The sequence below is a fragment of the Buceros rhinoceros genome, unplaced genomic scaffold (assembly GCF_000710305.1).
Source record: "Buceros rhinoceros silvestris isolate BGI_N320 unplaced genomic scaffold, ASM71030v1 scaffold8134, whole genome shotgun sequence".
Classification (NCBI taxonomy): Eukaryota; Metazoa; Chordata; class Aves; order Bucerotiformes; family Bucerotidae; genus Buceros; species Buceros rhinoceros.
The window spans coordinates 5,868-32,821 of NW_010407654.1; the positions used below are offsets into that span (position 1 = coordinate 5,868).

General features: G+C 40.1%; 1 protein-coding gene across 1 annotated transcript in view; it reads left to right on the forward strand.

The window, feature by feature from the left end:
- Positions 1 to 26,954, forward strand: part of TBC1D8B (TBC1 domain family, member 8B (with GRAM domain)) — a gene marked incomplete at its 5' end in the record, with an annotated part of 27,346 nt that continues 392 nt past the window's right edge. The window contains 21 exons of the mRNA XM_010134561.1: positions 1 to 54; positions 116 to 226; positions 3,962 to 4,080; positions 4,682 to 4,907; positions 5,821 to 6,061; positions 7,438 to 7,645; positions 9,366 to 9,533; positions 10,852 to 11,001; positions 14,021 to 14,171; positions 15,553 to 15,767; positions 16,215 to 16,332; positions 17,004 to 17,289; positions 18,925 to 19,054; positions 22,387 to 22,485; positions 23,354 to 23,422; positions 23,633 to 23,873; positions 24,756 to 24,821; positions 25,118 to 25,201; positions 26,055 to 26,111; positions 26,419 to 26,516; positions 26,851 to 26,948. Coding sequence (XP_010132863.1) covers positions 1 to 54; positions 116 to 226; positions 3,962 to 4,080; positions 4,682 to 4,907; positions 5,821 to 6,061; positions 7,438 to 7,645; positions 9,366 to 9,533; positions 10,852 to 11,001; positions 14,021 to 14,171; positions 15,553 to 15,767; positions 16,215 to 16,332; positions 17,004 to 17,289; positions 18,925 to 19,054; positions 22,387 to 22,485; positions 23,354 to 23,422; positions 23,633 to 23,873; positions 24,756 to 24,821; positions 25,118 to 25,201; positions 26,055 to 26,111; positions 26,419 to 26,516; positions 26,851 to 26,948 — 2,989 coding nt within the window. The remainder of the gene's footprint in view (positions 55 to 115; positions 227 to 3,961; positions 4,081 to 4,681; positions 4,908 to 5,820; positions 6,062 to 7,437; positions 7,646 to 9,365; positions 9,534 to 10,851; positions 11,002 to 14,020; positions 14,172 to 15,552; positions 15,768 to 16,214; positions 16,333 to 17,003; positions 17,290 to 18,924; positions 19,055 to 22,386; positions 22,486 to 23,353; positions 23,423 to 23,632; positions 23,874 to 24,755; positions 24,822 to 25,117; positions 25,202 to 26,054; positions 26,112 to 26,418; positions 26,517 to 26,850; positions 26,949 to 26,954) is intronic.

Consider the following 26,954-nt stretch of genomic DNA (forward strand, 5'->3'; position numbering starts at 1 on the left):
GGTTTGTAGTCCTCACTTGGGCAGCATTCCTGTTCACTGCGAAGAGAATCAGAAGTGAGTGTACGTTTCAGAACCTTAGTTTACAATGCTGTATACATTTTCTTGAATGCAACAGGTCTTCTTGTGGGAACGTTAGATGCAGTGTTGGATTCTACGTCGAAAGTTGCTCCATTTCGCATCCTGCATCAGACACCAGACTCTCAAGTCTACTGGTCCATTGCATGCGGTATGTACTATGATATAGAAGCTAACTGAGTTATAAAGTGAAAATTGAGGGTACAAAGTACAGGACCCATTCTGGAGTGAATTCTTTCAAATCATTATTCATTCTCGTGACCTCTAAATGGCTTAAAATTATTTGCAAACCTGTGATTGGGAGTAATGTGGGGTTCCAGTTTTTCAGAATGTATCTATGGATTCTTCATATTACAGCTTCTGATTGCCTGCTTTCTGCAGTGGTCCATCGGGCTCTAAAGCCTTGGTGCTCTCCTAGAATAACAGCGGCATGATCTTTTCTTCTGTAAGCTGTGAGTTGGTGCAGTTCAGGCTGATAGGGGTAAGCTGACCTTGGGAGTACTGTGTGTGCTGTAGGTAGGAATAACAGGAGCTGCTTATCCTGATGTTTTTTTCTACCTTATCTTTGCTTGTTAAAATGAGCCAGGTTCCCAGCCATGGTTGGAGCTGAATCCTTCCTCAGATCCATTGCTCTCATAGTGTAAGAAGTTTTCTCTTTCATATGTTGCATTATTAATCAGTAGGAAATGGAAGAAAATTGACTTTGAGAGTGGAGTATGTGATTTTTTTCCTAGAGCATGCTTTCTGATAGTATGCATGGGGTTACTTTGTTGTGTGGGTTGTTTTTTTAATGTTTTTAAGTTTGCAGCTTCTAAAAATAAAGTCTTAATTCCTTATACAGGCTGCTTAACTACTGGATGTCCAAAGAGGCTTCCATTCTCAAAGCTGAGAGGACTCGCATGCATCATTGTTTTTTTCTTTTGAGGCATGGTCTTGTCTTCATATTGAAATTAATATTGTCATGTGATCTAATGCTAAAAAGTCAGTGTTATAGAATTAATATATTTCTTAGGCTTTTTGAAAACTGAAAACATCTATAATCACAGTGAAAAAGAACCACGTATTTTAATTCATTTTTCCATGCTTTAATTTTTTTTTAATTAGCAGGGTTCACTGAGGAAACAAGAACTCATCTATGAGTTCTCTGGGCTCTAGGTCTTCCTTTTAGTTGCCTGTAGCAAAAGATGAGCTTTGCAGGAAATCTACCATTCTGCAAACACTTAAATGCATGAGTAATTAAACATTTACACGCATGAGTAATTCCACTAGTAAGTGCTATGCTGTTGGTACGTTGGATTTTGCTGTTACCGCTTTATTATGAATCTCCATTGCTTCACCTTAAATGAAATATTGTGCCTCTTGCTGCCTTTTCTGTACAGTTAGCTACTTTCAAAATACAGGGTTGTTAGTTTAGATGTTTAGTTAATAGTTTACACATTTCATGCTGTAATTCTAATTTGCTCCTGTTCACGTTCTGCAGGGCAATAATCACTGAGAGACATGTTTAATAACAATTTCATATAATTTGATTTAATAACAATTTGATGTAATTGATTACATGTCACTTTAAAAGGTCAGCCCTATGAAGGTGATGGAATTTGAACAGTTTGTGAGTTGGCAGTAAATAAAATTTTAGGACTACTTCTGAAGAAGTCAGCACTGATGGTGACAGGCTGCCGAAAAGGGACTTTGATAAGTATGTTGGAGATACGCTCTGGGGAATGCTAATGCCATCAGCAATCAGGTCAGCCTTTGGGAAAATACAGAAAGTAATCTTCACCTTAGGACTGAATTTATATCAATTCTCTGCTGCTTAAGTATACCGTACGTCATGTCATTGTAACAGATTGTTCCTTCTGTGAAGAAATTGAAGAGACTGCATTTTGTTCCTGCGCTTACGTATTAAGGATCTGAAACAGTGCTCGTAAATAATTTACATATTTATTAAAAAAATTTATTCTTTACTGTGTCACATCTGTGCCTCTGATTCACACTGATTCAATTGTTCTGCATATGAAGTCTGAGAAAAATAATTAGTTTGCAATTTACTCACTATGTTAATTACTCTTCATATAATTTTTAATATGCTGCTGCAAATCCACCTGTGTAGTGCAGTCTAACTATTTAATCTTATTTAGAACAATTTCTGCTCATTCCCAAACAACTTTAGTCCTGTGGAGTCCATTGAAGTTGTTTAATTAGTCTTTACAAAGTAAACTGAGAAAAAAGAAATTGTTAAAGGTGTGTTCTGTCTTACGAGTGTTGATAATATGTGATTATGCTGACTGACTTTAATTGTGACCATTCCTGTGGAGGATGAAACTGCCAATTAATTTATATTCTAGATTCTCTTTATTCAGACCTATGTAAATTCTTTCCCTCTCTGTCTCCCACCATCTGATGGGGAACCGCTTGTCTTTAAAGAACTGATTCCGTGTTGAATTTGCTGGGCCTCTACTGTTGTTTCACTATTATAATCTCTGCTGATTACCTATTACCACTTGTATAATTTGTAATTGAGTATGTGAAAAGAGGCAGATGGGTTATTATAAGCCTTTTGAAGTTGACCTACCACATGTCTTTAATTATAGAAGTAGCTAGTGGGTGAGAGTGTTCCTTTGCATTTAAATCAAACCAGTAATCTAAATGTATCTTTGGAAAGTCCGGGTGAGATGGGTTTTTCTTTGCTATAAAGTTGCTCTGACATTCACCACATAGTAGGTGATAGCTCCCTGAAACCTAGACTAAAAAGCGGTGTGAAGTAGTAAGTAACAAGGTTGGCTTCTCTCTAAGGTGTTTGAAGATGCAGTATTTATATTTTTGGAACACTGAATTTTATCTGGGCCTTATGGTTTCTGCATTCCTTATGGTTAGTGATAACTAACATATAGTGAAAGGAAAGAAAACAGTCCTTATTCCTATGTGTTTGAGGATCCAGAGGGAAAAAACCAAACTAATTCTGGTGGTTACAAATGTTGTTGCAAGGATTGTTCAGCTTGTATGAGTCAATGAGCCTTTTCTCCTTCACCAGGAGTTGGTTCTGGTGTGTTTTCCATATGGGGTGCAGCTGTGTGCCTGTCCTCTTGTAGAAGCCGGCAGCTGCATGAAAACAGTATGTTGGTTGGAATTGCAGCATAAGCATGACTTTACAGTTGGTAGAAAGACATTGTTTCCAGAAGGGCGGTTGTCTTAAGCTTTAGTGTGGTTAGAAATACAGTTAAAACGCGGCTTGATAGAGAATAAGATAAAACCATGGCTTACACAGAGCACAAGTAAGTAGCAATTGATTGGTTTAGGCAGCATAAATGGTTGTTTCAAGTATCCAGAGAGATCATGGCTACCTTCCTGGTTACGGTGATGTATGCGTTACATCCTTACACGTGTTAGAAACGATTTTGCACAGCAGCTCCAAGTCTTGCAGTTCTACTCTGGGAAAAGTTGTGGGCCGATGATCAAAGCTGAGGATATCAAAGGCCCAGATTTCATTTTTTCTTAGTCTCATGAATTTGATTTTACATTTCCCACATTCTAGACTATTAGACAGGAGTGTTCTAGCAGTGCTTGGCCATCTGTGCTGGAGAGGTACTGCTGAGCTGAAGGAACTGTCAGTCCAGGGCAGGCTTCAGCACTGAGCCACACAATGTTGACAAAGGTGAGATGCTTCTAGGTATAAAGGCTAGAAATACAGTTGCATAAAGGGCTTGAAGGGTAAAAACACAGCACTGCACATTTTTAATGTACACCAAATAAATTTTTAGTGTACACAGGAGCTGGATGGTAAATTTGAGACTTGTGATTTGGGAATTTGGTAAGTGTTCTCTTGATTAGTATTTTTAGTGAAATGATTAAAGTCTGTTCTAATTTTGATACTTTCTCTTTCAATCAGGATCCAGCAGAGAAGAAATAACAGAACACTGGAACTGGTTAGAACACAATGTTATGACAACTTTATCAGTGTTTGATTCAAATGAAGATATTACAAGCTTTGTCCAGGGAAAGATAAGAGTAAGTAACAAGCATGTGACATGATTGGGAAAGGCCAAGTAATTTTCTCCTCTAAATGCACACAGATAATGCATCATAACGCTACACACACTGATTGATTAGCATGTGGCGGTTTAACTTTAACACACTCCATTGTTTCCGTTTATCTGCCCCACAGTTTAGTAAGGTTGTTTGTCCTAAGTCTTCTTGGTAAGTGATCCACCAGATGCCTTAAAATAGTGGTCTATAGCTGTTGATAAATTTTTTCACAATGATTTAAAAATGCCTGGGAAGCATATGGTATATTTCTGTAGAGGTGCAACAGTTCACTTTATACATGCTGAATATTTAGCCTGGGAGTTTCTGCAATTAAATGAGTTAAATGTATCTATTTCAGAAGAGGAGATTTGGGGATGTGTGTTTCGCCTATGTTGTGTGGGAAAATTGGTGGGTGAGTCCGAAATAGCACGTCTGATTTGTGACCTGTGTTTTGATCCTCAGACCATTCTGCCTGTTCTAAAATGTACTGTCCTGTTAGAACGCTACGCTGTATGTGTGCAGTGTGTATGGCACCCACCCATGTAGGGGTGCATAGGTAAAATAACTAGTTTGCTTCTTCTAGGGTTTGATTGCTGAAGAGGGAAAAAGTTCTTTCGTAAAAGAAGAAGATCCTGAGAAGTTTCGTGAAGGTCTTATGAAGTTTGAGAAGTGTTTTGGATTACCAGAGCAGGAGAAGTTGGTTACCTATTACTCATGCAGTTACTGGAAGGGCAGAGTGCCCTGCCAAGGATGGCTTTATCTTAGTACCAACTTCCTTAGCTTTTACTCGTTTTTACTGGGAGCAGAAGGTAAGCAAGCCTCAATATTAAGCTGAGCCCCTTCACATTTTACTGTTAATTTTTTAGATTTCAAAGAATTCTTCCTATGTCTAGAGGGGAGCTATTTTGCCAAGTGAACAGATGTCAACACAGAATAGAAAAAACTGCAAACATAAAATACTTTATGGAAGCAAATACATTTGTCCAGCAATACAGAACGTCCATTAGGTCTTTTCCTCTATATAAGCTTCAGAAAGAGGGCAGACCTCTGGCACTTGACTGTAACTAAAAGTTGTCAGTCATCTTCAGTTCATGCTGCATATTAATTCAGTCTGTGAGGATTCCAGATATTTCTTCATGCACAGACTTAATATTTCACTTGGGTTCACTATGCACTGGTGATAATTGCACATATCTTTTTTATTTTCCTGTGTTACATTAGTTTGAAACGCCCAAAGGTCTCTAATGGTGTGAGCTATAGCTGTATTTATGTGAAAACTAGAAAGTATAAAGAAAGTAGTATCCTTTCTTTCGTCTGTATTAGGAAATGTCACGGCTAATGGGCACAGTTCCTCTTGAGTGTTACAACATGATCAATTTACTTAAGAAGCCCTGTTGTTAAACAGTTGAAGTGGGGTGGCTTATACAATGGTGTTTGTTTGCTGTTCATAGTTTCATGTGAGCACAAAGAAGAGGTGATGTAAGCTTGTGTTTTCATACGTGGTGTGTCTTTCATGTTTTTCTTTCTAATGGAATTATTTGATAGCAGTTGTGAAGAGAGTGGGTTTTATGCTCGTGTATTTGTAGTCCTTTCCAAGTGTGTCGTCATTCAATCAGTGTTGATTAATTGTATTTAATTAGTGCTGTTGACTACTAATTTTTTTCATAGGAGGGTAGCATCTAACAAGAAGTTACTCACATCTGCTTATATTTGTATTTTCAGTAAAATTTATTATCGCCTGGGATGAAATATCAAAACTTGAGAAGACTTCCAATGTGATTCTGACAGAGAGCATTCATGTGTGCTCCCGTGGGGAGGATCACTATTTTTCCATGTTTTTGCACATTAGTGAAACATTCCTTCTCATGGAGCAGCTGGCAAACTATGCTGTTAGGAGACTTTTTGACAAGGAGACGTTTGAAAATGACCTCGTCCTTCACGACCCCCTGCAGATCACCAAGAGGTAATCCGTTACTTAGCACCTGTCTGCTCTGGGCCCAGAACTTTTTTAGCTGAAGGGGAAGAGAATCCTCCTCTCAAGGACATACATAAGTGTCAGCAAAGCTGGTGTTCTCTTAAATAAGTGTGTCATTAAAATTTGAGATCAAAGCAATGTTAGGCATAATTTATTGCAACTTTGCAGTATCAAAAGTCTGTATGAAGGCAGGAATTGATCAAACCTTCAGAGCTGGTCTTCAACTATAGGTTTTACGGTAGTTTGAATTTTTAGAAGGTGTTCTAGCAGCATTTAGGATTAGAAAATGAAAAATGATGTTGCAGTGTCTCCAAAGAGACCTGATGAGGAAAGATAAGGTGGAGAATAAATCACTTAATAACCATGTGTAAATAATAACTACGTGGCTTTTCTGCCACTGGAGATGGGTGATAAAATCAGTAAGTTGCAGGTGGGTGCGTGGCTTTCCTAATTTACAGCAGTATTTTAGGCAGCGGGAAAGATAACCTGATGGTTAGAGTCCTTACTTCTCAAGGAAGGTGTGTCATTATTCCTTCTTGTAATTTTAGGGCTTCACTTCAGTTCTAGTTTCTGTTGAAGCAAATGCTATTTTTCCCTCAGAGTTGTCCAACTTCTCACTCAAATGTTCAAGTTTTGATTTGTGTACTACAGCTGTTTACTGTGAAAAGTAACAGGGAAAAGCAAGCCTGTTGTTAGCTGATTTAAATTCATATGAAAGGGCTAAATCTTTGTTGGAAAATGTTACCTATTTTCAAACCAGACATTATGATAAAGCATTTTTCCAGTAATTGTTCCTGGTTAAAGCTCCATGCACCTATGATTTAAGAACAAAAATAGCTGTATTTCCTGATCTGTCAGTTCAGTAGCAGTGCTGGAGAGGATGTTGCTCTACAACCAAAACCATGTTTCTGGCTGCAACTGCCTTAGCCCATGGCAGGTGTTTACAACGTATGCTACATTTTTAGCTAATTGACCCTCTGTCAAGCCAAAACTGGTTTTAGTTTTAAATGGACTGTCCTGATGGGTGGGGAAACAGAGCAGATTAGGCTATTAGTATGTTTTTCTGCACTACCTGAAGGCCCTGATTCAGCAAAGTGCTTTGCTGCGTGAGAACATGCTCGAATCTGTTCCTGTTTACTGAAGTATTTTGTTCAGTGAGTGTATATAGATGGGTGTGGTCCTGCCCTTTGTTGCCCCTTCAAGCAAAACATTGAATCCTCCAGATCATCCCCAGGGTTTTTAGGAGAACATGATGTTTAACTGTCTTTTCCCAAGCTACTTTTAACTTCTGTATTTGTAAAGGCATTTAAAACTTACTTAATTTTCTTTTTCTCTCTCCTGCCCTTCTTTTGTTTGTAATCTAGAGGCCTAGAGAGCCGTGCCCACAGTGACCAGTTTAGTGCATTCTTCAGGCTACCCAAAGAGGAGACCTTGAAGGAAGTTCGTGAGTGCTTCTTATGGGTTCCTTTCAGTCATTACAACGCCCACGGGAAAATGTGCATTTCAGAAAACTACATCTGCTTTGCTAGCCAGGATGGCAGCCTGTGCAGTGTAATCATTCCGTTCAGAGAGGTAATGCAAACTACAAGTCAGAGCCACTTATACCAGAAGTATTATGCTTGTGTAGTTTAATGCCAGATTAGCAAATTTTCATTAGAATCTGCTTACTTTACCTGATGCCATATATTTCCCCCTACCTTGGGTATTGCAGGTGGGAATTCCGTTTGTAGAACAGCTTTCATGTTTTAGCTGTGTTCCCTGTATTCTCTTGCCCTCTTCTATTTACTCTGATTTCTGTAGCTGGTTACAGAGACAAAATTATTTTCAAACTTTTTTTTTTTTTTAAATGAAAAAGCTTATGTTAATTCCTGAAATTGAGTTAATGAGATACAAAGATAAAAAATAAAGAACTGGAGAGGGTAGAGGGTCTTGAAGATTAGTAATTGCTTTGCCTTGTTTGTTTCTAGCTCGGTAGCGCAGTTTTTTGCAGCAGTTGAGCAGTGCTCTCTGTTTAAAAGGCTGTAGGAAAATACAGTGACGGTTGTCAGTGAACAAGTATCGATGCCATTGCAGCTGACAGCCTCACAGAATCATTTGGTTTGAAAAGACCTTGAGATCGTTGAGTTCAGCTGTTCACCCTGCACTGCCAGGATCCCTAAACCACGTGCTTCAGCACCACATCCCCACGGCTTTTAAACACTTCCAAAGATGAAGACTCCTTCACCTCCCTAGGCAGCCTGTTCCAATGCTCGGTCTGTCTCAATAGACTGAATAAGGACCATATTGGAACGGACAAGGCATTATTATTTCTATAGAGTACTGTAGCTACACTGTGGAAACCCGTTTTGAAAAAAAAAAACCAACCCTTCTCCACCCCTCTCTCTGGGAGAGAATCATTGCCATGATTCAGTCTTCCAGTGTTAAAAGCCTTTTATCAGCACGCAGATGTGTTTTAATACCCTAAAAATTAACCAGGTTCTGTAATTGCTCTGCATACTCTGTGTACGTACAGCCTGACATGACAACTGATAGGGGCTGAGCTATTTTCATCAATACACTTGGTGTTCCCCACCCAGATAAAGAAATTTATTTGATAAATAGTTTATTAATAGGCCTGTGGACACCAGAGACTTCTATAACCTGTGAAAAACGAGAAGGGGCTGTTTTAGAGGAGCTGACTCCAAATTTGTTCCCATGGATTGTCAGGCCCTTGCTATTTGTTCTACAGTACCACAGAGTCGCTTTATTTCAGTGATCTTTCATTCTTTACCTGTAACAATGTGAAAGCATCAGTCTAGCTATAGATGATTGTATTTGCGTTGTTAAAGTGTACTATTTGCTGTAATCTGTAACTGCTCCGTCATGGCAATTAAAATTGGCTCCAACCATCATGTGTTGTGACAGCTGTCTTTGAAAGGGTATTCTCAGTGGAAATTCATTCATGTGAAACTTGTTTCATTTGGTTAGTTTTGCCTGCTTTTGGATGGTAAGAAAAAAAATAACAGCTTCAGCTGGTGGAAGGGGGCGAGGTTTTCAGATATGCTCAGTGCTTACAGCTGGGAAAACCTTTTCAAAGATTTTTGGTACTAGATCGAAAATCTATTCCATAATACTTAGCACCTTGTGCTAAAACAGTGCTTTGAGGTGGTGAGTTTGATACTTGTGTTACTAATTCTGCTTGTTTGGTGCTTCATACTGCTGTTTCATGTACACATGCTTTTTATCACGTTCTCTCTTTTAGAAGTGAGCTGGTAAAAATTCTTGCCTGATTCATGTATCCTTGTTTCTGTAGGTCACAGGGGTGGATAAGGCAGATCCAGCCAGCAGAGGAGTCAGCATTAGTACCAAAGGAAAAACAGCTTTTCGTTTCACAGAGGTTAGAGATTTTGAGCAGCTGGTGGCAAAGCTCAGAATGAAATGCAGTTCCACTTCAAGTCCACAGCACATCATAAATACTGAGGTAACTGCTCTGCTAGTTCTAATTTCTTAGTACCTGTTCCTAGGAATAAGGCTGTGTCATCTTACTAGGAGTTTATGTATCGTTGTCAGTGTTTTGCTATGTAATGCATTACTTTTATGTTCAAGCCTGAATCTAGACACAGTATCTGCTGTACCTCTAGATTTCAAGACGACTAAATCTTGGGGTTTTTTCCTCTTTAAAAAATCATGTTCCCATCTCTTGCCTTGAGACCCTTCATGTTAAAACAAAAGTCCACAAAAGTAAAATTTTGTGTAGCTGTGTCAGTTTTTGACAGCTGACTGTTTGACTCAGGAAGTTGATGGAAGGATTGTAAGGTTGTTTGTAGATGTGAAGAAACCTCTCTGTGTAGTTTCATGCATGGGAAAGACAAAAGCAATGACAAAACATCCCTAACAAACATTACTTACTACAGTTGCATCTCTTTCCTGAAGATTTTCCCCTGGAAAAAGAGAAAACAGATGAGGCAACTGGAGTAGCCTCTAAAGTGACAGTTTTAAGAGTGGAGAAGTGTACATATCAATTTGTTTTGGTAGAAAATAATCACTGTATGAACAAAGTCTCTACCTTGAGATTTTGTTTCTTAACCATTAAAAGGCAAAAATGAGTAATAAAAGCAAGGTAGTTTGATATCAGCAGAAATACTCAGCTGATAAGGGTACAGCACAGCCCTGGGAGGCCTGAGTGGTAAGGTCTGCAGCTCAAGGGCATTCCCTTTTAGATTACCTTATTTTGGGTTATTATATCTTCATTATTTTGATGTACTGAGTCACATACCTCTTTCACGCTGTAATGTGTGGAAAAAGAAATACCTTCATGCCTGAGGAAAGAGACTGTGTTAAACAATGGTGCTACTGTGAATGCATTCTGTTTTGGTTTCTTTTGCTTTGTTTTCCATCAGGTTTTGAGAAACAATCCAGGTTCTAATGCTGGTTTTTAAGTGCTCTCAGCATTTCTGTATAGCTTAGAATATGACTCCGTTTAAGTGAATGCTTCTCTTTGGACTCCGGTGGTAATGGATGCTCAGTCTACTGCAGTTCTCATTATGAATATTTATCCTTTCATAATTAAGTTTTTGGCTGTGGAGATGAATTTTCCTTCAAGTGCAGCCTCTTGAAAGCCAAGCTGTGTAGAGCAGGGATTGCTGTTTTTCATTTATTTTGGAAGTCTGTATCTGCTACCTGTAACTTGATATAATAAACAGTGATGGTCTAGAAGCAAAATGGTTTCTGGTATCAGTGCTGCTTCTTGAAGGATTGTTTGGTATGTTTAACTATCACTGCTAAATTTTTTTCCCAAGGCTGCAGCTAATTCAGCCTCTGACAGTCCAAAGGATTTTGATGCGGGACCATCAAAGATAGGTCAGAGAGATAACAGCAAAACTGTTGGTACAGAAGCCCTAATGACTGTCTACCATCCTCAGGATACCGAGAATCTAGACCCTAAAATGGTAAGGATAAAATGGGCAACAGTTTTTGGCATCTAATTGGAAAGGACTGAAGTATATTCAAAATGTATTCCAGCAAGGCTGCTGATTTCCTCTGGGGCTTTGCCAATCTTCTTTCATCTGCGTTTTCTGTATTTCGAGTCTGCAGGGTGCTTCTTTATGGCTCCATTCAATTTTCTGCTCATATCTTTCAATAATGATATGCCCTATCTTCATGGAGCTAATTCCTCCTGCTCTTCCACCCCTCAGGGAAGAGTTAACTGATTGTGTTGTGATAGTGAACTTGATTCATATCTATCTGATTTCTCAAGGTACAAAGTTGCTACAGACTCTGTGGGAGCCAGGAGAAAGTTATCAGGAAACTGACTTCATTTCTTCCTTACTTCAGTCTTTTGCCTTTCTGTCTCACAAAGTTGTGCTCTGGAGAAAGTTTCTTCAATTGTTCTTGCAGTAGGACATTCTATTTTTGCTTCTCTGTAGTATGTGCGAGAAGGCAGAAAGGTTTTATTTTAAAATTCTTCCAGCAGAACAAGGTAAATTAAGACATGGAGTTTTTGATCTTAGAAATATCAGCAAATAAACACCCTTTGGGCAAGAGGAAAGGGAATCCAGAATTTGAAGTTCTGCTTTCTGTAGTATGTTGAACAAAAGTGGACAAAATCTGCTTTTTCTTTTGGCACCTTTAATTGCTTTAACAACATTAAATCTTACTGCTGCACGCACAGAAAATACAGTGGCTACGTTCACCCTGTCTCAGTCCTGGAGCCTCGCATGAGCTGGAGCTCCTGATGAGCAGTTGCTTTGCTTCAGAGAAAGTGAATTGCGTTTTTAGGTCTGTTATCAATAATTTATTAGTAATCTTGTACTTTACAAAGGTTCTATTTCACTGTTTCTACTATTTCCACCTCCTCCTACTCTGCAGGTAAAACGCTTATAACTTCAGTTTTGTCTGAATAGGGAATTTTTGCCAGTTTTCATTTGGTGGAGCAGGTTCTACTTCCATAGCTGGTCCTACTGGAGTTCAGATGCACACACTATTACCTTCTATGCTGACAGAAATTGGTAGTTTGTAAAAATGTACTATTTGGCTGATAAATATTTGATTAAATGTAAAACCTATATGAGCATAAGCATTTTCAGCTGTTAATTCCCCTCCTTAATCCAACTAGACTTAGTTCTGTCACTGGTATAATGCAACAAATCATGATGAATGAAAAAAAGGAAGCAATCTATTTTTTCCTGTTGAGTTTCTGTAGGATATTATTTAATTTGTAACAGAGTTAGCACATTTTTATTGCTGTCAGCAAAGGACAATTCATAGACATGTTGAAATTGAAATACATTCATTTATCAGAGTATTTAAGCAGGTGTCTGTGACAGTGAATTGACTTTGCAAATAATCGCTTGCTTGATTTCATTGTGTCATCATGGCCGAATACTTTTTCTTGTAGTTTGTAGCGAGGTGGGGGTTGGTCTCTTCTCCCAAGTAACGAATGATAGGGTGGGAGGAAATGGCCTCAAATTGCCCCAGGGGAGGTCTAGGTTGGATATTAGGAAAAATTTCTTCACCCAAATAGTTGTCAAGCACTGGAACTGGCTGCATAGGGCAGTGGAGGAGTCCCCATCCCTGGAGCTGTTCAACAGATGTAGATGTGTGCTGCGGGACATGGTTTAGTGGTGACTTGGCAGTGCTGGATGAACAGTTGGACTTGATGATCTTAAATGTCTTTTCCAACCTAAACGATTCTGTGATTAGCACACAGGACGTTACCACCACGCGTAAGCAATCCGAACCTTCTCTTCACCCTGTTTTTCCTGGTTGTCTTTTCTACTGCTTTCACTCAATTTAATCTTTTTTCCTGCTTCTATTGATGTATTCTTTACCAAGAAAATGTTGTTTATCACAAGGCAGCAACAAAAAAGGGATATTTTAAAATTGGCCCAAGTTACAATAAGCAGATTTGTTGGTATGTATCATACAAACATGTATATAAATATATTTACATGGAAATAGCTGAAACAGAATCTTAGAAGAGGGAGTTTTACTCTATGTCTAATTTCTTGCCATGGGAATTATATCAAATGTTGAATTTTCTTATCCATTGTGCTGGCAGTGCATTTTTGACATGCCTCGGGAGAGCTATGATGGCAGAATTGCACAGTCGCGCTTGCTCTGATTAGCTGTCTTACGGCTTTATCACTGTTCATTCACTCCCTTTAAATCTCTAGTACTTCGTGGACCTTTGATAATTATGTAGTTTTTGTTGATGTGGTGCCAAAGCTGCAAATGGTTCAATCTGTTTACTTCCTGCCCTTTTTTTTTTTAAAAAAATAAGTTTAGCAGAATAGTGATCAATAAAGTGTAATGAATAGATGGTGATGACTTCATTTAAAATGAAAATCCAGCTTGTGTGCAGTTATTGCTGTTTAGGGTTTGGACTCATTCTCAAGTGGGAAGTAAGGAAAAAGCTGAAGTTAGGAATGGCTTGAAAAAGGCAAAAGGGAGTGATTGTTCGCTGTCTTAAGGGGGCTTCAAGTGGAGTTAGAAGGCAGCAAATTTGTCTGCGTTCAGAAAGCAATTTGCAGGGAAATATCTGCTGTACGTTGTTAAATTCAGAGATTGCCTCTGCCAGGGAGGTATCCGTGCTTCTGTTTGATGGAGGGGGTTTTTGCAGATGTTTGCTTGACTTTACTGTCCTGTGACACTTGCTGTTGGCTTCTGTCAGGTGGAATACTGGATTAGATTTACCTTTTGTCTGATCTGGTATAGACATTCTTGTAATAATATACTTTAAAGAATAGGAGGTCATGTAGGAGGTTGCGTTGAATGCCAAATTTAACTATACATAGGTTAGATTTTGCTCCAATTTGCATCAGCATTCATTTCACATAGCAATATGGATGTCAAGGCTGTTAATTCCAGCTTATATGAGTATAACTGAGAGCAAAATTTGGTTCCGTTCTCTGAAACCTGAGAAGAATCTCAAGGTATACTTAATGCTTGTTGTCTTCTCTTTCATAGTTGAAAGAAAAAATGAAAGAACAGTCCTGGAACATTCTCTTTGTCGAACGAGGACATGGCGTCAGTATGTTTCGAACAAAGAAGACTCGAGACCTAGTTGTAAGAGGGATCCCAGAGGCATTAAGAGGAGAGCTCTGGCTTCTCTTCTCAGGTATTGCATAGCAAGTGTAATTGATTCACTTTGTGAACTCTCCTGTATGGGTGTTCTACTTACTGACTGAACGTAGTCTGACAAAGAATGCTCTTAGCTCTGGCCGTTTATCCAAGTGCTTCTGAAGAAAGGTGCTTCAGCAGGGTGATTGTGTCTCTTATGTTGTTTTGCATTGATTCAAACTAAACCTGTATCCACGTCTTTTGCAATAAACTCAATGGAAAAATAGCGATAGGAATATGTGCTGTTCCAGGGGACAATCGGTTTCAGCAAAGCCTCTTTACCTGCTAAAAAGCAAAGCATATTTGTGGGACTGTTTCAGCAGCTTTGATTTCAGCAGCTTTGATTTCAGCTTTCTGAGAGGAGAGCATTACCACACACACACACACAAGTTTCCCTGGCAAAGAATTTGATCCCAGTTCTGGGCAGCTCTTTCCTACATGCTGTTGCTTGGTTTAGAGTGAGATGTAGAGGAATTGTGAACTAAGACATACGGGATCTCTTCCCGAAGCTCTGAGTGTGCTTTTGTGGCTTTCTTCTGTAGAACGCTCCAGTGTGGGAACATTTAACCTGAGGAAATGGAGGCCCGGGGAATTATCCACTGCTTTGCAACACCTCTGTGTGCTTTCTGTTCCTGTTCACTGAAACACTTAGAAAAGCGGCAGCCACTGACTTGGTCAGGGTCATACAGGAAGCCTGTACCAGGTTCAGAAAATGAGCTGCAGATTTTGAGGAGCCACCCAGGACCTTATCTGCTAGCTGTACTCACCGTGTTCCCCTGGGCAGAGCTTTCTCCTGTTCCAGAGGATCTGTTAATCATAACAAATGCATTGTAATCTCTTCATTCAGCCTACTGTGTGGTAGTTCCTTTTGAGGACTTGTGAACATGGATTTATTTTTGCTGATGTTCTTTGAGTGTTTACGTAGGCAATTAGGTTTCTTTAACCAGACCTGTTGTCTTGGAAGGTGTTGCCATAGAAGTTATGACACTAATCAGGTAACTATTAGTCCTTTCCCTAGTTTTCCTAATCTCTTTCTAGCTCTACAAATGGAAAAGTTTTGTGTTTGCCAGAAAACCTGGCCAGAATTTTAGGTGAAAGGAAGCTTTCCCCTACAATGAAATGAAAATATAAGTTGAAATAACCTTATAGTGGGAAGTGACTTAGATTTCCTCCAAGCCTTATTTTATTTTGCTTTTCTATTTTAATTTCAGAGTAGTGTCATTAATGTCAGTAGAATTACTCTGATACATCACTGTAGTCACATCTGGAGATTCATGTGGTACCTCACTAGTCACCAAGGATTTTTATACGAATTGCAGAGAATCATGTGGAAACTTTACTGTTGTCCTCTAATACTGTGCAATACGATGTATCGGCAGGTGCTGTAAATGATATGGCATCCAACCCTGGTTATTACACTGACTTGGTGGAAAAGTCCTTAGGAACCTGCACTTTAGCTACCGATGAAATTGAGCGAGATTTACGCCGCTCCTTACCCGAGCATCCCGCTTTTCAAAGCGACGCTGGAATTTCTGCGCTCAGGAGAGTTCTTACAGCTTATGCATACAGGAATCCCCAAATTGGATATTGTCAGGTACAGTGGTTTTGAGACTCTTAGTGCTGGTTGTCTAAACATTATCTCATGATGGCAGTGTAGTGGCACCTTGTAGAATCCATCACATAAATATGTAATGGTTCCTTCTCAGTCATTCACTACCTGTTTTTATCTCATCCCACTCTGTAACATGAGTTTTTACTTTGTACTTGAATTTGTTTGTCAATGCTGTCATGTCCACTTCTACCTTTGTGTTCTTACTAGACTTTTTAGCACTTAAGTATTTTTATGTAGTTTGAATACTCTGCTCCGTATTTAACAGTATAGAGGTAAAAGGCTTTGCTGGATACGTCTGAAGTTGTCATCGCACTCTAAAAATGTGCTGTTAAGTGCTTTCAGAAATATAAATTTAACGTATGACAAAAATTGTGTTATCACCTAGTAATTTCCTAGTAAATGCTTCCTTTCCTGTTTAAAATGTTCCAGGCAATGAATATTTTGACGTCAGTACTTCTGCTGTATGCTAAAGAGGAGGAAGCATTCTGGCTTTTGGTGGCTGTGTGTGAAAGGATGCTGCCCGATTATTTCAATCGTCGAATCATTGGTAACATCCATCTGTCTTTTTATCTGTCTAGAACTGAATGTAAATGTTAATTCAGTAAAAACAAATGTAAGAATGAGCTGAAGGCTGAACAGCGGAGAGAAGCTGTTGCGTTTGGTTCAGTTATCATAGAGTAGAAAATGGCAATGACAGAGAATGTCCCAAGACTCCTCCTTAAGCAGGAGTGGATGTGATTTTCAGATGTTGTCATTACTCTAGGCATAACTACTCAGGAAGTAGTCAATTAGACTACTACGCTGTTCTTTTGGAATTGTAACTACAATTTATGCTATTTATTTGAAACTTATCCTACGTAAAGTAAAAAGAGTTACTCCAGGCCCAGACTTAGTCTTTGCTCTCATACTCGGTACTTGCAGGTGTATATCAGATGTGAAGTTTCTGCCTAACTGCAGAGAGGGTGTATTGGCTGTCAGGAAGTAGCCACGCACTCACAGAAGTGCAAACACACTGTACAGCACACAGGAAGGCTCTGGAGCCCTGCATAGCTTCCAGCACAGGGAACGAAGCCAGTGGTTCCATGCAGCCAGGCCTGTGTTTGCCATTACAACAAAGCTGCGTTAGGACAGGGGCTTTATTTCTGGCCAGTGCTCTGAGTAAAGTATGCTTCTCTGTATTAAGATTTGGGTGGTGGTTTTGTTATCCTTTCCCTGCAGGTGCCTTGGTAGATCAGGCAGTGTTTGAGGAGCTCATCAGGGTTCATCTGCCTCAGTTGACAGACCACATGATGGACATGACTTTTTTCTCCTCGGTCTCTCTCTCCTGGTTCCTTACCCTTTTTATCAGTGTGCTGCCTATTGAAAGTGCAGTCAATGTGGTGGACTGCTTCTTCTATGATGGAATAAAGGCAGTATTGCAGCTGGGGCTCGCAGTGCTGGAATACAACATGGAGAAGTTGCTGACTTGTAAGGATGATGCAGAAGCAGTCACTGTTCTCAACAGGTACCAGTGTAACTGTTACTCCTACGGGCTGTGTAGCAGCTGCTGTAATTGCAAATAGATAAGTCGTTCTGGGGCGTCTGAGAAGACTTCTGGCCAAGACTTCCAAAGGCTTCAGAGGAATTAAGTGTTCATTTGAGGCTGAAATTCTAGAAGGAGTGGCTGGAAGGTGTGCATGGATCCTCTGAAAGTCCCATCCTTCATTAAAGCTCTTCTAAAACCTTTGCCATGTTGTGTCTTTTAAAGTAAAAGCAAGGTGGTTTTTGCCTGGAATGTCTATCATTTACAGAAGGTGGCTTTCCTTAATGATGAGGTAATCTAGAGCACGTAATATTGTTCAAGCGGTTCTGGCATCAACTTGCTGACAACTTATTCTATAGCTCAGTTCTTGTAGTTTAGGCTACTGGCTCCTCTGCTGCTAATGGTCTAAAATAGAAATAAGAAAAAGGCAATGAGGACAATCGTGTCTGTTTTGTATTAGCATTTGAAGAATAAATTCAAATATGCAACATAAATTGCGTTTTAAACTGATGTATTGCAAGGCAAACTTGCACAGTTTTTGCTTCACTACCTATCTAGATTCTGTTGTTGCTGCTGTGATTGTGTAACGTGGAGTATTAAAAAAGCAAAATGACTGTGCTATAGGAGTCACCAAGTTATGACTGCTACGAACTGATAATAAGAACTTCCTTTTAGTGAGACTTTTAGATGTTGCATATTCGAATAGGGTAGGAGCTACAGAGCTGATGAGGAAAATGTAATTTTTATTGTGAAAGACCATGCAGCCTGGCATTTATTGTAAAACCTAGCTGTACTAATTTAAATATTTAACACTTAAAACCCCTAACAGTAAGAGCAAGTGTACACAGTTTAAATACATTAAAATTTTAAAACTTGAAGTGTGGTGAAATTTTAATTTTCACTTGAACCACTTGACACCGAAGATTTTGATGGTTATTATGAACTCCTTTTGAACTCTCGCTTTCAAGATTTTATCTGGCTGTAACACTTCTGTTGCACAGTTAATTCAGCCTGCAGCGTGCCTGCATACTTTTAAAAAAAAAAAGAGTACAGTTTGCCTCTCCTCAAGAAGAAGGAAGCCATCAGTCTATAGACATGCGTTCCTTGATGTTGTCAGCCTCTGTAACGGATCTGTCTAGGCCGGTTAGGTTGGTATCATGAATAGGTGCAGATCAGGCATGTCTTGGCTTAGCATCTGAGGGACTTAAGATTGCTGTGGTCACAGTTCAGGACAAGCCTCTTTTCCCCTCTCCCAGTTATGTAGTACAACCTCACCAGATGGATTAGAGAGCCAGGGGAATGCCCAGTGGAAGGGACCTTGGGAAGTCTCTGCTCTAACTTCTCTTTTTCCAGAAGAGGATTGTTGCTAGCACTGGGTCTCATCAGCCACGTTACTGTCTAGCCGGGCCTGAAAAACGCCCAAGGCCAGAAGATCCACAACCTTCCCAGATCCCGTATTTGTGTGGAGTTGTTACTACCACAGCATAATTGCGCTACTCATGCTGATATTCTTTGCTATTTCCCATTCTCTGTGCGCTTTTTCTTCAGTAGATGCAGATGTTACCGTTTTGTGATCAAGTGGTTCCCGCTGATTTCTCGTGTGTTTGCTTTGTGCAGATTTTTTGACAGTGTCACTAACAAAGACAGTCCTTTGCCTCCAGCTGTGCAGCAGGGCTCCAACCTCAGCGACCCGAAGAGTGACCATCCTAAAGTGGACATTACTGATTTGATCCGAGAGGCAAATGAAGTATGTGTTCTTGTGGGTATGTTTTCGCACCCTGTGCGGTGTTTACGTTGCATGGGCTACCTTAAAAATAGTGCAGTGGCACTGTATAAACTAGAGAAGAAGATCTGCCTAGACAGGTAGAAATTGGGCTCTGTATGCTACTGAGTCTCACTGAAAACCTTACAGGTTATAGGATATGTTTGGGTTTGTTCTGCTTTGTGTTTTTTAACTGCCTGGAATGTGCTTGCTAGTCTGTCCTGAGTGGAGTTCCCTGGGTTCATCACAGGTCATGTTTTGCCATCCCTCATTCACTTTATTAGTATGTCAACTAAATGACAAAGTGCAGCAGGAGCAGCCCTTGCAGTTACTGGTTTGAGACTGATTGATACACGCTGCGGATAGTGGTAACATCTGACATAACAACCTGGGCAGGAAACTGTCTGCTTGAGTGTGTTGTGTGGGTTAAATGGCTGCCTGGAGATGAGCTGTGTGAGGAAAAGCAGTTAGTGATCTTTTAGCACTTTCAATTTGCAAGTTTGATTTCTGCAGTGTCTAGTTTTGCAGCTCTGCGCTGGGGAGGAAGTAGGCCTAGCTTCTCCTTCTCCTTTTGTCCTCAGATTTTCTTGAGGCATTTCCTTCCTTGGCATGGTTTGTATCAGGATCTTCATCGATTTGTAGACAGGTTTCTGCTCAGCCCACCTGATGTGATGGGCAAGCTGCAAGAACAGACTTGTACACAGAGTTGGGTTTTTTTCCTGTTAGCTGATTTCTTTTATCTGTGGGATGTTGTTTTTTCTTTTCTGATTCTCAGTGTCTCTATGCTCAGTCATGTGTTTCTAATGAAAGATCTGCAGTACATCTTTTGGAAAAAAGTCTTGGCCTTCACTCAGAAAAGATTAATTAACTGTGATCTGTATAATTTAGGAACGCTCTTTTTTTGATTTTTACTGAGAATAGCGCTTTGCCTTTAGCGAGGTGAACAAAGATGAGAATCAGAAATTCATGTTCTCTTGAAGTGGCTTTATAGCAGTGGGCTAGTGGTGTGCTTCTGCTATCAGCAGTGTTTCACAAGAACGTCATACAGAAGAATCATGTTTGTGAAACATTTTAAGATTCTTGTAAGAAGAGTTGCAAACTACGATGTGTCTGTCTTGTCATGGTGAGGTCTCATAGCGAGGATGAATTCTTGCAGAATAAAGAACAGAGATGGTAAATAACGAAGTGTAAACGGAAGCTTTTACAGAGGTGGAATCATGACTGAAAGACAAAGCAAAAGAAACTCCCTCTCGCCCTGCCCTGCCTGTGCAGGCAGGTGACTGGACCAAAGCGATAGCCTCTGATTTGGCATGGCTTTTGAACATTGGTTTGGGCAGATCCCTGAACCTGAAACTCCTGCTTCTGAGTTGACAGCCCTGTTCCTAGACCCGTCTCCCCATTTCTATCTCATAGCCCCTTTTCTGGGTGCAAATTTTTATCTTCAGTTGAAACTGAATGTCTTCAGTGCTGGTAAGTGTCACAACCCCTTGTTTGGAGAACTGCTGATACAAAGTGAGAGTCAATTTCCTGCTTCCCATTTTGACCAGACAGTTAATTTCAACATAATTCTGTTGTGGTGAAGGATTTTCTTTTCATTTCACTGGAAATAAACAAATTTTGAAATGAGGACATTGCTGCAGTGGAGAGTTGTGTGTTGCAGATAGGTCTAGTTACAAATCATGAGTAAGTGAACAGAGATGTTCTTTGTGATATTGTTACTTCTCATGGGTGTTCATGAGATAAATGAGATTAAGCGAAAAGATATGGAGTTGAATTTTAAAATGATTTTTTTATGACTCAGGCGGAAGTGCAAGACATATTTTGGCAGGCTAATTGGGGATGAAGAAGTCACGTTTAACTAGTGAGTGGAAGAACGTGTAATGTTTTATCACATCACACTAATTCAGAGTTAGATTATACATCTTATTTATATTCTTATTGAGGCCATTGCACAATATCGAGTGCCCAGAAGCCAGACCAGTGAATGAGTTATGATTCAGAGATGCAATTTCTCTCTGCTTCCTCTTTCTTCCAAGTCAGAAGTATGGTGGTAGAGGGCTTCACAGGAACATAGAAATATAGTTTTGGAAGAGAAGTCCACAGGTCACCCAGTTCAGCTCCCTGTCCAGCACACAACCAGGTCATCCTTGAAAAATGTCTAAAATTGTTAAAACTCTTCAACAAAAGAGAATGTACAAAAGCTTTTGCCCATTGTAGGGTTTCTCTGCCCTTGTCAGGAAATACCCTAATATCCAGTCTAGTTCCTCTTGGATGCTCAGAAAGCTCTATTGCGGATAGTCAACTGCTGTTTTCTTGGCAATTCCTTGTTGCTATTAGGTGGTGGTTGTTCATCATTTACCCTTTCAGCTCTGATGTTTTTCTTTTTCTAGATTCAGCGCAAGCAGTTCCTCTAACCTTTCCTCAGAGCTGATGTGCTCACACTCTTTATGGCTGTGGTGTAGTTTTCCGTATCTTGTTTAAAAAGCATTTGCCAAAAATGGGAACAAAACACACTGCAGAAGACCTCGTGAAAGTCTGGCCTTTGTTCTCAGATTTTGTTATTAGAACCAGTTGTGCACGCAGTGCACATGGTGATCGTGGTTAGACCACGTCTTCCTGGCTGCGTGTCTCAAAACCATACAGAAGTAGAGCTGTATCCTATCTGCTGTTTCACTGCTAGAGTGAATTTCCTCATAGGAGAAAATTTAATTGAATCGATATGATAAAGAATGGCTCATTTTGACTTACCTTTTTCTATTTAGATTTTAATTGTTTAATAATTTGGTCCATGATTTCTCTTGGAACTTGCTTCTAATTTTTGCCTACTATCCCCCTTTTCTTTAAAGGTAAACGTATTTATTCTACTTCTATGTTCAGTCACCTTCCCTGTCCTTCAGAAGCTGCAGAGATAGCTGGGAATGGTGCAGAAATTACTTCAGCTAATTTCTGAAGTTCGCTAGATTGAACTTCAAGCCCTGACATATCTTAGCCTTTGCTACCCTGTGCGGTATTCACGATGTGATAGTGGGGTTGGATATAGAGCTGACTGCAGAAAAATCCCTTCCTTTATCTTCCCACACAGCGAACTACTCCAGTTTCTTCTTTCTCCATCACTCTTTGAAACACTTGCCCTTTTAAAAGAAGTTACAATGTTTAGGGAGAACGTTAGTGTTCTAATAAATGATTTTTTTGCTCAGTTTCTGGGATCTTCCTTTGTGTCCATACCTGTATTGTATTTAGATGCAAGAAAGACAAAAACCACCTGCTTAGATGTGTCTGGCACAGCAGGTTTCATGGAATGATGCTTTTCTTCTTAGAGATATGGTGACATTCGATACGAGGATGTTGAGAGCATGCGCTGCAGGAACAGGCTTTATGTGATCCAGACATTAGAAGCTACCACCAAGCAGAATGTGGTAAGTGACTTGAAGAGCTAACCCCTCCCTCTGATAAAATTTGTTCCCTTTCAGAAAATTCTGAGAAGAGCTACATTTCCCAGGGCCAAAAACATAATTTTATGTGCTGAAATTCCTCTCGTCTGCAGAGTGTCTGTTAACTGAGCTTTGGCCTGTGACATTTTCTGTCTGTGAATCGCAGCATGACCTTCTGGTCTCTTTACAAGTAGCACCATCGCAGACAACTTCTAGAGACCGGCATCTCTCTGACACTGCCTGGACTGGAACGGGCCGACCTGTATTTCCATCTGCTTTTGTTAATTATTAATGCGTTTCTCGTAGAGGCACAGAGCACTGTAAAATGTCTACAGTGCTACAGTAAAACAATCACCTGCACTTGGACTCTGGGAAGCAATCCCAAATGTCACTGAAGAGTGGTGCGCTGCACTCAGCAAGGGTTCCTTGTTGTCTGTGGTGTGTGGGGATGCTCAGTAATGTGTGCTTGGCGTGGTAGCTCTTCAGCTGCCAGTATCACCCTGATAGCTGAGACTCCGGAATGAAAGTGGAGGTTGCAAGGTGATTCCTTTGTTTGCCTCCTCTCTTCAGTGGCTCATGTCCAATAACTGATGATCATACAAGTATATAATACAAGGCTTCATGTATGCAAGTAATAACTAGTTTTAAGTTCCTTTTTTGGGGGAGAAGTTTCTTTCTTTATAATCTGATTGCTTTTAAAAAGAAGTTCTATTCTTATTCATAACTGAACATGCCCAAACCAGGAATATTCAGTGTCTTTTAATGTAAAGTTAAGTCTCCCATAACTTTACTCCACAGGCTTATACCAAAGAGGGAAGACTCTCTACTTAATTTTCTCTTGATTTTGTTTCAGCTACGTGTTGTGTCCCAGGATGTAAAATTCAGTCCTAGTGATCTTGAAGAGCTTTATGAATTATTCAAGGTAATGTGCCATTTTCCTCTCTTGCCAAACATCCATCTTAGTGGTGGACTGTGTTATGGGTGTGAAACAGTTTTAACAAATAGAGGTAAAGCTATAGTCAACCTGTGTTTTACATGTCAGCTTTAAATCAAATTACATCGTTAACTTCCCACACCTTTGGCTCAGGGAGAGTTGTTTTAGAAAATCTAACATTTCATCTTTCCTTTGCAGAAGGAGCACTTTCTTTCCTGCTACTGGAATGTCAATAGTCCTGTCTTGCAACATCACGATGCCAGTCTGCCCTATCTTGACCAGTACCGGATTGATTGCCAGCAATTCAGGGTTCTCTGTCATCTCCTGAGCCCGTGGTCACACTGTGCGAACAGAGACTCGCTTGCACTGTGGACGTTCAGACTGATGGATGAGAGCTCCGCTGGCCTTATAAACTTCAAACAATTTGCCTGCGTTCTTGGTATGAGAACATACATACATGCAGCACATTCACAAGGGAACTCCATCCTGGTGTAGACCTGGCATGTATTACCTTCCATACGCTCTATACGGAGCTCAGAGGGAGCAGCCTCTTAACTCAGGGTCAAACAGTCTGATTTTTGTCGTGTGACCTGAAATGCAAAGACTGTTTAAATGGCAAGTCAAATGCTCAAAGTATATTTAGGAGTTTTGAGAGTGGGAGCTGTGCTATTTAGGTGAATCAAGTTACAGAACTGTGCCCTCATTTTCTTGTCTGTATTTCACCATGAAGTAGCTAACACAAGGCTTTACAACTAGGAGTTTTTCTGAGACGTTAATCCCCTGGTGAATAGTCTCCTATTTGAGATTAAATTTAAATAGGAGATTACCATTAAAGTCACAGAAAATTAGGAAGTGGTATGATCTCATTGCCCAGCCTGTTTGGTTGATGATAAATGCTTCCTCATACTAAGCTATCTCATACTTGGGGAGTGCAAGATGACCATACCCTGTGTCTTATGGGGAACTGAAAGTTCTCTTGACTTACTATTCTGTTCCTTTCATCTCATTTCCAAAGCGGTATTGTTCAGGAAATAAAAATTTAAGATAAAATGCTGAAAAGACACTAGTGCAATATTTTTTCAGTGCTGTGGTCTCATTTTAGCAAGTGATAGACATTATTAGTGTTCTTTGCTCAGTGTAGCAAACCCCAGGCTCAGTTGTAGGTGTTAGTGCCTTCCTTAAGCTTCATCTCTAACAGTACTCCACGTAAGGCAGGACACGTGTCCAGTTCCCACCTCCCCAGGTTGTACTTGTTTAGGTTAAGGGGTGTTTCAGTGTTCGGTGCGGTTGAACAGACTGTCTTGCCTCTTTCCTCTAACAGATACCATGTATAATGGAACCTTCACTGACAAACTCAAACTTCTTTTTAAGTTGCACATCCCTCCAGGTGAGTGAGAGGTGGTGGCATTTGGGGAGGCCTGTTCCTGGCTTTTATCAACTTTGCATGATTTTTTTTTCCCTTGGCTTTACTTTTCTTCCTGTTGTCACCAGTCCTGTGACTGTTCATTAGCTGTAGTGCAGATGTGTATTTCTTCCTGGGTGATGTACTCTTTAGGAAGGACTTAATCTGCTCCGACACCGTTTCTCTCATAGGGACCATTTGTCTGTACAAAGCTTTTGCTTTATTGCTGCTTTGGTAATGCTTGGGTGCCCCAAACCACTTTTTTCATCTATTTATTGCAGCTTTTACTGAAGTAGAATCTCTAAGCCCTTCCAAAGGTGATGATCTTTCAAAAGAAGAGCTGATCCGCTTCAGCCAGCTCAGTGGTAAGCTCCAGAGCATGAGGCTTTGCCTGCAGAATGTTAGAACAGATCTGTTAATTATCTCGGGGTGAAAAATAGGGAGCTTTCTTCTGAAAACTAGTAAATGCAGTAAATCATATCACTGTTAACAACAGTCCTCTGTGAAGATCTTCTGTAGATAGTTACATTTCCATAAAGCAGTGCAGAATTTGTGAACGTGATGATTGGATTCAAATGCCGCGGCTGTTTGCATGGAAGTAGGGGAGTGCGTTTGGTCAGCATTTTTCAGCACGGTAGACAGCCTGTTGCAGTGGTGGTCATTTCACTCTTGCATTCAAGGCCTAAAGGGATGATATTTCCTACCTCAAGAAATAAAATACCCAAATCTGTAGTTATTTTGAGGCACGTAAGCAAGTGTTGCAAAATCCTTTGCTTCCATTTTTAACCAAGTAAGCCGAAAGAAGTTTTGTGGGGTCTAAGTTTGTGGAGGTGATATAATATTCTGTCTGGAAAGCTGTGCCGTTTTACTGCTTTGGAAGACAATTTCTTTTTGCTTTTCAAAAATATTTAGAAGTTCCTTGTCTGTAATATATGGGTACTGTTCTCACCACTGTTCAAGACATGGGCCATGAATGTTATGAAGATTATTTTCTTGATAATAACTGATGGCAGTTTCTTTTGTGGTCTCCAGCCTCATGGTGGCTTCTATTTGTATAGAGAGTGTACATGTGGTTTCTTCTTGGCTTGATCTGTTTGAGAACATAGGGGTCAGTGAGGGTCTTACTCCTTAAGAAAGGAATTTTTGATAAAAGGAAATGAACCATTGGTCCTCCTTTCTCAAGTAACTCTGACTTCTTTTTCTCCTTCTAAATTGTAGTTTCACCTGTTGGGGAGAGTCTTGAAAGTGCCTCTTTGAAGAGCAGCCCAGAAAAAGGTAAAGAATCCTGGAGACACCTTTGGTAACTGTGTGTTGTTCAGAGGATTAGAGCTGGGAAGGTGTGTGGTGACAGAGTACACTCAGTGACATCATCTCTAGTGTAGTGCTAACTTTATATAAGTATAGTCCTGAGGGGCTGAAGTTTAATGTAAACCCTCATCCTGTGTAGTCCTTGGCCCCATCGTCTGTTGGACGGAATGGCTCTGAGGGATGCCACTTCTTTTGCTCATCATCCCTCATGGGAAGCTCTTAGTTCTCATTTGTTCATGTCGTCTTTTTTCTTTTTCTTCTTTTTGGCAAGTAGGGAAGGGGAAGGTTGATATTCAGGCATATCTGAAGCAATGGCAAGATGAAATCCTTAAAAAAGAAGAAAACATTAAGGACTTGCCAAGAATGAATCAGGTGAACTGTCTGAGTCTTATTTAAGTCTATTTTTGACTGTTCTTTAAGTCCTATTAGTAGCTTTCTGAAAGATTTGTCGGTTCCACTCGATGTAAGACCTTCACATCAGTCGTTAGACTGTTTTATTTTAAACTGCTGTAACTGTAAGCTCACGAAGAGAAGGACTTTCAGACACTGAGGTTTATCAGGGCTGGTCCACACCCGTATTGTCATTAGGGAATTGTTGTACCAGGCGCCCAGCAGCAGTGGGCACTGGTTTGAGATCACAGCGTGTACTGAAACAGGACAGTTGTGTTGCTGTTCTCTGAATAGTCTCCTCTGTATCTCTCTGTAGTCTCAGTTCATCCAGTTCTCAAAAACTCTGTACAATCTGTTCCATGGGGATCCTGAGGAGGAACTGTTGTATCGGGCTATAGCGGTGGTTACCAGCCTCCTGCT